The 10,061-nt window shown below is 40.7% G+C and overlaps 1 protein-coding gene across 1 annotated transcript; it reads right to left on the bottom strand.

The window, feature by feature from the left end:
• On the bottom strand, positions 1-4,952 carry LOC100893649. Its single transcript, XM_003725063.3, has 4 exons — positions 4,026-4,952; positions 2,479-3,210; positions 1,532-1,601; positions 1-642 (listed from the first exon to the last, which is right to left on the bottom strand). The coding sequence occupies exons 1-4, from the start codon at positions 4,315-4,317 to the stop codon at positions 348-350; spliced, it is 1,389 nt and encodes a 462-aa protein (XP_003725111.2). The 5' UTR covers positions 4,318-4,952; the 3' UTR covers positions 1-347.
• Positions 4,953-10,061: the final 5,109 nt, after the last annotated feature.

Raw genomic sequence — 10,061 nt, 5'->3', positions numbered from 1 at the left:
TCGTTGCCTGCAACTCAGTTGAAACCTTCAAAATCAGACTCTGGGAATCAATCCAAAGGGGTATTATAAGCTTAGTCCCTCCCAAAAACTGCAATACGGTGATGGGACTCAATTCCAAAATGCTTTAGATGCAACAAACACTCTCTCTTGAACTATAACGTTCTTATTGGTCATCGATATATCCCTCTTGAGGATCAGGACCAGGATCAGAACATAACCAGAAAAGGTCACCAGCTATATCCCACACACTGGGTATAGATCTCACTCTGAGCTTCACCATGCCTCCATATCATCTCTTTTGCTTCAAAACTGTTGGAATCTGATTTTTACTCCTCTTTCTCCTGCTATCATCTGAATCGACCTCCTTCCAGGTCATGAGCTAGTTCCATACACTGGATATTGCGTAAGTGATTGGCCAGGTTCTCCCTCATGTTAGAATCGCCGTGCTGCGCACTTCGCCACTCCACCATAAGACGGTAGAACACCTTGGATACATCGTGTGGACTATCGTACATCAGCTGGGAGATTCTTTGAGAGCTGTACCCTAGTTCAAGGCCGAAGAGTTCGATGACTCCAGCATTAAAGTGCCTGGACAGTTGACAGAGCTCTAACTCCGTTATCTCAGGCCTTCGTGGAGGACGTCTGTGGATGCATTAAGACAAATAATAAAATTATCACTAGGCGCATTTACACTGTCAAATACCTCATTTCCTAAAATCACGATGTTTCGCGCACCCGTTTAGACTTGTGCTGAAACATCACCGACTGAAAAGCTCAGTGATGGTTTAGCGTGTTTCAATTGGTAATGCGCATGCGCGGCACTCCGGTGCAAAAACCTCCTTTGGTCAGCTGTTTTATGCTGTGGCTGCTGCAGTACAGTGAACTTTTTGTTTCTTTCGTTATATCATCTTTTTCCTACCATTCCTTATGTTATTCCTTGTTTTTCCTTCTTTTATCTTCTCTATCTTTCCATTATCTATTCTTTATCATTTTTCTTTCTGTCTTAATTTCCATATATTACCAGTATTCTTTGTTTCTTCCTTCTTTTACCTTCTTTTATGTTATTCTTTGTTTTTACTATTCTTTGTTTCTTCTTTCTATCACCTTGTCTTATGTTATTCTTTGTTTTTATCATTCTATCACTTTCTCTTTCTGTCGGCCATCTGGTTGCTTACTTACAAGCATTTATGCTTTCTTAGCAGTCAGGTAAAATAACCACCACCATTAACCATTTGAAACAGTGTAAATGAAAATTACCACCCAAAAAAATCAACAATTTGAACATGAAAATAGGGATCATAAATTTCGCTCTGCATTGCTGATTTAGAGACTTTAAGGATTTATCTTGAATTAAACCGCTCCTATTCATGAACGCCACAATGTACTGCAACAGAAATGGAATCAAATTGTCCAGTAAATATTCCCCCATCTACTCAAGCACAATTTTTAATTCAAAGCATTCTGGATCAAAAGATAAGAAAAAAATATCACTAAACGGGGACATTTAGCTGCGATGGGTTAATATACTTACTCTGGCAGTGGGGGTGGCCTTCCCCGAGGCTGCTCGACTTCAAAGCTAGGCTGATACATCATGTCAATCCCTGAAAATCACAGAAAGCAAGAAATAACATTATTTTTTTGTTTTAATTAGTTTAGATATGAGGTGGTAAACCAATGCACGTTTAGCTTAGTGAATATATGTAGGACCTTTGTTAGGCGCAGTTGCTATTCACTGGTACACATTATAATTAAAACCGCCACAGTTTACTGCTTCATATCTAAACAAGCCTCTGGTGCTGTTCACATATGATGTCAGGGTCTTCTTCATGTGGATGAACCTCAAATGGGGAACCTGAGATAAACATACCTCACAAGGGTGCACATTACATAACAAAGGCCCCTAAGCATACTACTTAAAGTATCTGATTGCTACATGTATAAGATACAGAAATGCAAGGTGCACCTTGGTTATACCATTTTATTTTGCCCCAGGCAATTTATTAGACGGTTTACTACGTCATGTAGCCGGAAAAGGGCTTTATACAAATCATTCATAGATATATCAAATATAACCTCGCAGATATAAACATGCACACATAACAACAAATGAAAACTCTTGTATTGGTCAACTCGATTTTGTTGGGGCATGAGGTGTTTTGCCTTACCATACAGATTAAAAACATTTAATTTGTATTTTTTTTAATGTTGCATTTTACCAGGCATATTCCTCAATATTTTGAAAGGTAATTATATTCCTGTTATCAATGCGGCAAGGGTTACCCACTGTGCATCAGGAAGGTTGACAAATGTCAGTTTTATTAAAATATTACCCAAATAATATCAGACAGTTATTTCTGTATACTGTAATTCCTGTAATAATCATCGATTGTACTGCGCTTTGGCAGCTAATCTAAGAAGTTTTTACTTCAAATCTGAAGGTGATGAAGAAAAAAAAATTAATCTCTGATTCAAGCTTACCCTGGCCTAGGCCTAATGGTCTGTGTAGTCCTACAGGATAATGCTGCTGCACATGGATTGTATGAGTTTCATCTGGTCTAGCAGTCTGCGGCAGTACTGCAGGTGTGAAGATCTTGCGTGACTCTTGGATTGGGAGGTTTTCATAGCCGCCACGAGGAGGCCTTGCTGGAATATATGTTACAGTTGCATGTGTCCTGTCTGGCCTGGCTGGAGAGCTAAGGCCATGTTCCGATGAGCCTTTGGTATCTCCGTTGCCTTCTCTAGGAAACATTTCGGGCATGACAGGATGGTTTCTTGAAGATGCCAGTGCAGCTGTTTGTGGTGTCACTGATCCAGCGGAGGAAGAGACAGTGGCCAATGAGCCTATTCTGCCTTTGTTGCCGTCTCGAACAGGCCGTTCAGGAACAGCTGGGCAGTTTCCTGCAGATGTCACAGCTGTGAGCTCCCTCTCTGAACCCTGCAATCTAAAACATGTTGCTGATGAGCTTCTGGTGTCTCCTTTGGAGCCTGGATGATGCCTGTCAGGAATGTCTGGAAAGTTGCTCGGAGAGGTCGCATCTCCTTGTAGAGATGCCTCTGGTTCTTTAGTGCCACCAGTACATCCTTGATTGAAAGGAACCATGTCGGTGTCTACATTACATGCACCATCTTTGAAGTCACCATTCAGTTGAGCGTGACATGCCACGGGGGCTGGAGACCACATTGCTCCCTGCACTTGGTCAGCAGAGTGATCTGTATAGTGAAGGATACAAAAGTGTAACATTAAAAAAGTGAAAAGCCATAATGCACAGACCTCTTCTTCTTCTTCTGCAAGATAATCTGCCTCGTTCAATACTGAAGATTCTTGCAGATGCCGTATACTCGGCCTGGTTGGGGTATGCAGGTGGACCATTACACCGGGGTTTCCCCCTACTCTTATACGAATAGTGCAATGGGTTCTTAACGTGCAAGGGTTGTGACTCTCCTGTACACGGGGCCTCCATTTAACATCCTATCCGAGGGACGGAGTGTTTTCCACTTGACATAACCTGCATCTATGAACAAGAAAGGGGCACGTTAACACACAACGCAGGCTTCAGTCATCCGCTAACGTTAACACACAACGCAGGCTTCAGTCATCCGCCTGGGTGGGAGTCGAACCCGGGATCTTTGGTTCGACAGGCAGACGCTTTACCGACTGAGCCAACTCGCCTCTTCTATATATATATCTTTTATTGTGCTTACTACATTCATTAATTGCTTGATTATATACAACTACATTTTCAACTTGGAAATGCCAAATTGTGGCCAGTTATGCCCCCACCCATTAAAAAATAAACCAGTAAAACTAGAGATTTGGAGGAAAACAATTACAAAGAGGAAACTCCTTTCTTTGATAAATTTGAAAAACAACCGCCACCAAACCAATTCCCACCCCCCCCCCCTCCCCCACACAAAAAATAACTATAATAAAAATATAAATGAATTTTGTTTCCTTTTTTTTTCAACTCTTTTTAAATGGGAGTTTAAAACCTTAAATGACTTAATCCAAATATGATAAAGCTTACTCTTTTGTGATGGAACACCCATTTCTTGCTGCAGCATCATCACAGCATCCTGCCTGCCTATGGTTTTCAGATGTTCAAGTAGTAAAGATGGGTTAGTGTGAGTGTAAAGATCCCTATCCCTCATTGCTTGGAAAAGCGGGAGGGCGTTTCCTGACTCCTCACACTTTTCTGAAAGTTGCCTATTTTCAATGAGTTCCATCGTCACGAAGACAAGTTGTTGCACATTCTCCCTCGAGAGAAGTTTGCTGATGCCAATAAGTAAGGCACACAATTTTGACTTTGATTCAATCATTTTCTAGAAAGTGGAATGAACAGGTTTGAATTTGAAATTTATAAACCATAATTAATGTATTAAAACTTCAAAAATTGATCTGTCATCCTTTAAATTCAGTTTGACTTTGATCAAATGTTGTTGTTGTTTGGTATTATCGGCGGTGATTACAGTGATTGCCTTTATACTGGCACAGGAATAGGGCAGCAACCTCTAGAACTAGGATTAGGAACACCCAGCAATTCCGATGAAAAATTCCAAGGGCGTGGCCGTGGTCAAACCTGAAGTGTAACGTTAGTCTAGCCTGGCCTTGGGTACTGTCGGAGATTACCTGCGTTACGTGTACATGTAAGTTCATTCCTACTCGGCCTCGGCCCGTCCCTGTCTCTGCTGCAATTTGATTCGCGCTTTAACTGAAGAATAGCCTGCATTTCCATCACTCCAGCTCCATCCCTTCAGTGCAGCGCGCGCTTACAAAATATGGGCAACACCAGTCTCGAGTAGACTAATTTACACTTCTTCTTCTTTGGTATAATCCTCAACGTCCCGTTAGGAACCAAACGAGGACTGTTGTAGTAACACAATATATTAAAGCTAGCACAAACGTGTTAATTTTTTAATTGCGAGTGTAGTTTATGCGTTAGTTAGCTTCCGGAAGCGATCGACGATCGACGGAGCCGAGTTTGTGACGTCACATAACAAACAGCCACTGTAAATCGTTTTGCACTGCTGGGGAATTCCCCTGTTTTATACGGTGCCAATTTGTAATTTGGACAACTTTGAATTACTCAATGTCTAAAAAATATTCTTAACTATACTAATGCGGTAATTAATATACTAATTTAAAAAAAATTATCGATGAAAAATATTTGTTTTACTCAAAAATATAAAATAAAATTAATTAGACATATACGAAGTCTACTATTACCTATGCTCTTCCAAAAAGTCCACCCAGTCAGAGCTACTACAAGCTAGCTGTACACACGTACATAGAATGCGCCTGCGATGTACTATTTCCGCGTACATCCGCTTTTAGCTCGGCCTGGCCTGAGCTAGGTTTCGACATTTTGTGCACGATTTTCGATCATATCATTCTGTTTGTGGACTTGGGTTTCTTCATCAGCGTTTCCTAACACTAATAATACTAGTACTTACGACGTGACGAGCAATTTCCAAAAATGTCAGGCTTGCCTACTAGGCCTACTCGGAGTTCGAGTTCCCCGGGTACATCTCAGACATCACCACAAATGGCAGGCGCAGGCTTGACTCCGAGTTTGAGTTACCCGAGTATTTCTCCGAAATCACCAAAACTACATACAGTAAAATCTTATCCAGAGATCTTGCTTCACATTAGGGATCATCTAAATAAGGAGGAGGTAGCCAATTGGGTATTTCTCAGAAAAGATGATGTACCGCGCAGAGATCGAGAAGCATTTGGAAATGATATCCTCAAATTTTTCACACATATGGAAAATCAAGACATCTTTACAGAGGAACATTACGACTGTATTCTTGGAGACCTTAAATGCTTGCGACACATAAGGTTGAAGAATGAGGTCGAAAGAATGTTTCGTACAAAATGTAAGTAGACTACTCAGCTACGATTCTACCGTCATAAATCAAAAAAATTGCCTTGAATTATTATTTTTTTTAATATTTAGAGGACAGAAGAGAAAGATTGGTGAATGAGAGCTTGAATGGAATTAGACCAAATTTTTCTGTCTCTTTCGTTCGTTAGCCTCTGATTTGGGTAAGGTCGGCTCTCTCTTTAGAGACAGAACAGCCCTATACACTTTAGTGGACGCGCGTTTGTGTAAAGAAACGTTACACAAAACTTGGCCAAACTTAATACCATCGGATGCATATCCGATGTATTTATACTCCAAAATTAGCTATATCGTCGGTGGGGTGACAAAACCTTGTATCTCAATTATTTGAGATTTTGATTTGTTTGCATCATTATGTACGTAATAGCCTACGACTCCACCTGATAAATCCATGGAACGCCTCCTGTCTCGTTTTTTTTCAAAAAATTCCACACAAAGGACGGTGTCACAGCACTAAGTCTATTGAGACAGGAAATGTTTTTTCGCTCTCCTGAAGATTCATGATTTTTGAGATACAAGGTTTTGTCACCCCACCGACGATATGCTTAACTTACTACTTCATTTCCACTTACCAACTTGACTACTTGAATCCGTTTAATGGTCCCTTTTCAGGAAATTATGGGTGAAGATCGACATCCATGAAGAAAATCTTGCAGCCGGGTTGCGTATGACGTCATCTTAATCTCATTCCTTCTAGTGTACACTGAAGGCAAAATGATTATAATGGAAAAACTGTGCACGAGCTACGAGTTCGTAATAACATCCACAGTTTTTCCATTATAATCATTTTGCCTTCGGCGTAGACTAGAAGGAATGAGATTAAGATGACGTCATACGCAACCTGGCTGCAAGATTTTCTTCATGGATGTCGATCTTGACCCATAATTTCCTGAAAAGGGACCATTAGACGGATTCAAGTAGTCAAGTTGGTAAGTAAAACCGAAGTAGTTAAGCATATAGCTAATTTTGGAGTATAAATACATCGGATATGCATCCGGTAAAATATCAAAACTAGGGATTAAGGTTGGCCAAGTTTTGTGTAACGTTTTTTTACACAAACGCACGTCCACTAAAGCGTATAGGGCTGTTCTGTCTCTAAAGAGAGAGCCGACCTTACCCAAATGAGAGGCTAACGAATGAAAGAGACAGAAAAATTCGGTCTAGAATGGAATGGGTTTACAAGCATGACAAGAAAAGACAACTCAATATACATTTACACTTTGAATTTGTCAAAAGCTTATTAATTGCCTGTTTGTGTGTCCCATATACATGTAGCACTCTAGGAGGGTTTTCAAACTTGTTTTCCATCTTTTTCTTCTTCTGGTTAAGTACATACATGTACTCTCTGTTGTGCCCTTCTTTCCTGAAGTGTGGTCTGGATCTGGATGTGTGGGCATAAACGCATCAGTAGAGAGAGAGGGCGCGGGGGTACTTAGAAGGCTCTGTCAATGGCCTTCCTGAATGTAAGTACTGGTTGATTTGGACTTATGGTGTTTTCGTCCAAATGGTTCCATTCAATGATGGTAGATGGGAAGAATGAGCTCCTGTACTTTTCAGTTTGTGCTCTGATGGGGTTGTAGCACTTGCTGTTGTTTGTCACTTGTCTGTCTATGATATTTGAGGTATTACAGTTTTCAAATTGTCTTGCATGGATATATCGTTTTGATTTGATTGGTTGAGCAAAGTTTTCAATTAGGAGAGCTGACACCAGCCCCCGACCACTTTGAAGAAGAGGGTGAGTTTGAGGTTTCTCCTTCTTTCCTTTTGGTTAGGTAGATGGAGCTCGACAAGCTTGTTGGTAATGAAGCCCTCATCTCTGGTCACATAATTTCCTGTGATGTAGCGAACTGCCCGTCTTTGGACGTTTTCAAGTCTGTTGATGTCCTTCTGCTGATATGGATCACAGGATGTACATGTAGCCCCATATTCAAGGAGAGCTCTCACGTGCAGTGTAGGCTGTTCGCTTAATGTCTGCAGGAAAGAAGTGGAGGTTTCTGCGAAGGAGAGATACATGTAGGACCCAGTTTGCCTTTTGGGTGGTCTTTGCAACATGTTTCTCCCACTTCAAGTCCTCTGAGATTGTGACTTCCAGGTAACGGATGTCTTGGACATATTTCAGGATGTAGCCACTAAGTTGGTAGAAGAAGGAAGACTTGTTGCAGATGCTCATGGTGTAGCACTTCTTTGTGTTAAAACACATGCCCCACTTCTTTGCCCAGGTATCTAGGGCTGCAAGGTCATCTTGTAGGATGTGATGGTCTTGTTGCTTCCCGATTTGGCGGTAGAGGAGGCAGTCATCTGCGAACAGTCTAACTTGTGACTTCACAGTTTCTGGTATGTCATTTACGTAGCACAGGAACATAAGGGGGCCTTGTAGGCCTACTGTCCCCTGCGGTACGCCTGAGTCAACATGAACATCATGGGAGGTCTCCCCTTCAACGACGACCCTCATGTGACGCTTAGTCAAAAAGTTCCTGAGCCATGTATGGATGGAGCCAGCGATTCCATATGATGAGAGTTTTTGCTTGAGCTTCTAATGGGGCACCTTATCAAAGGCCTTTGAGAAGTCTAGCACCGCAATGTCTGTTTGTTTCCTTTGATCCTTTGATTTGAGTAGTCTACTGGATTTGCTTTAGCAAATCAGCTATGCTGCTTGTACGCCTAAAGTCTCTTACAGCAAAGCGGGCGTAGCGACGTTGTATCATTTCTAGTCTTGTGATGTTCTTCTGGGTAAATGGATCCCATACCACAGCAGCATACTCCAGTACTGGAAGGACAAGTGTTTTGTAGCACAACACTTTTGTCCTGAGAGGGCAGTCTCTGATATTCCTCTGCAGGAAGCTGCTACCAGAATTTGCCGACTTGGCAATGACATCCACATGGTGATTCCACTTCATGTTTACCTGGAAGTTAACACCAAGGCATTTGGTTTTCTCACTTTCTATCAGAGGCATGTCATGGATGCAGTTGGGTGTTGAGCTGTTGAGTACCTTCCTCTAATTGGTAACATGCACAACTTGGCATTTATGCGGGTGAAATTGCATAAGCCAGTCTGCTTCCCATACTTGAAGAGCATCCAGGTCCCTCTGCAGTTGTTCAGTATCTTCCTCTGTCTTGACCTTTCTGTACATGATGTAGTCATCAGCAAAGAGCCTCACCATAGACTGTGCTGAAACATACTCTGGGAGGTTGTTGATGAAGAGAATATTTATATTTTAGTAGACTACTGCACTATATAAATTGATACCTGAATACCTGAATACCAAAGCTTCTGGTAGAAAGCTGTCTCTAGCTGCCAAGCTTCCATGTCTAACTTCAAGGGGGGGGGGGGGGTGTCCCAGTTTCCGGGTCTTGCACCATGGTCTTTTAACATCTGTAATATCTTGCTTGCTGAGTTATATCGGGAGAGTGTCTGACCTAATCAAATAATGGTGTGTTGATAATACATGGCAAATAATGCCACATATCCATTGTATTTTGTGCTACTTGATGCCTATGTGTTTTTTAATCCAACAGGAAACTTGACAGCCCATATTTGTATAATTGTCCAGGTACACTACCCCTCCATAAAGCAAAAGGCAGAGATGCTCAAAAGGTGTTGGGACTAGGGTAGGCTTGTAGGAAAAACTGGAAAAGTACAAACACAAGTATACTATTTAGATGCTGTGTGAGCAGTAGAAACCTGTCAATTTTGTCAATTTAAAATGCATACATATATACTTTGTTTAAATGTTTTATTGATTTTAAACAGATATAACAAACATATTTAACACAATAATGAAATATATTCAATCATATACAAAAGAATCAAGAACCAAAAACTGAAAAAGGACACCCCCTTCCAGCAACCAATAAAAATTAAAAAAATAAATTGTAATAATAATGAAAAAATAGGAAAAATAGAAAGAAAAAAAAAACAGGATGGCAATCAATTCAAATATATATGTAAATACATGTAAATATATAAATAAATCCTTCAATAAGGGAGAAAAGGAAAGGTGTATAATTATGCTTGATTAGTTTTCAACTTCCTTTTCCTGATGTAATATTCTGTTATTGGCAAGAATACTAGACAATGTCTGCTTTATTTGTTGATAGTGACTTCTAGTCATTTTGTCATTTTTTTTTCTCTTTGTTTATTCCCCCTTACAGCTCAGT

Source organism: Strongylocentrotus purpuratus, unplaced genomic scaffold (genome assembly GCF_000002235.5).
Source record: "Strongylocentrotus purpuratus isolate Spur 01 unplaced genomic scaffold, Spur_5.0 spur5_scaffold_19, whole genome shotgun sequence".
In the NCBI taxonomy this organism is placed as follows: Eukaryota; Metazoa; Echinodermata; class Echinoidea; order Camarodonta; family Strongylocentrotidae; genus Strongylocentrotus; species Strongylocentrotus purpuratus.
The sequence above is the reverse complement of the archived record's forward strand: the minus strand, read 5'-3'. Positions and strand labels throughout refer to the sequence as shown.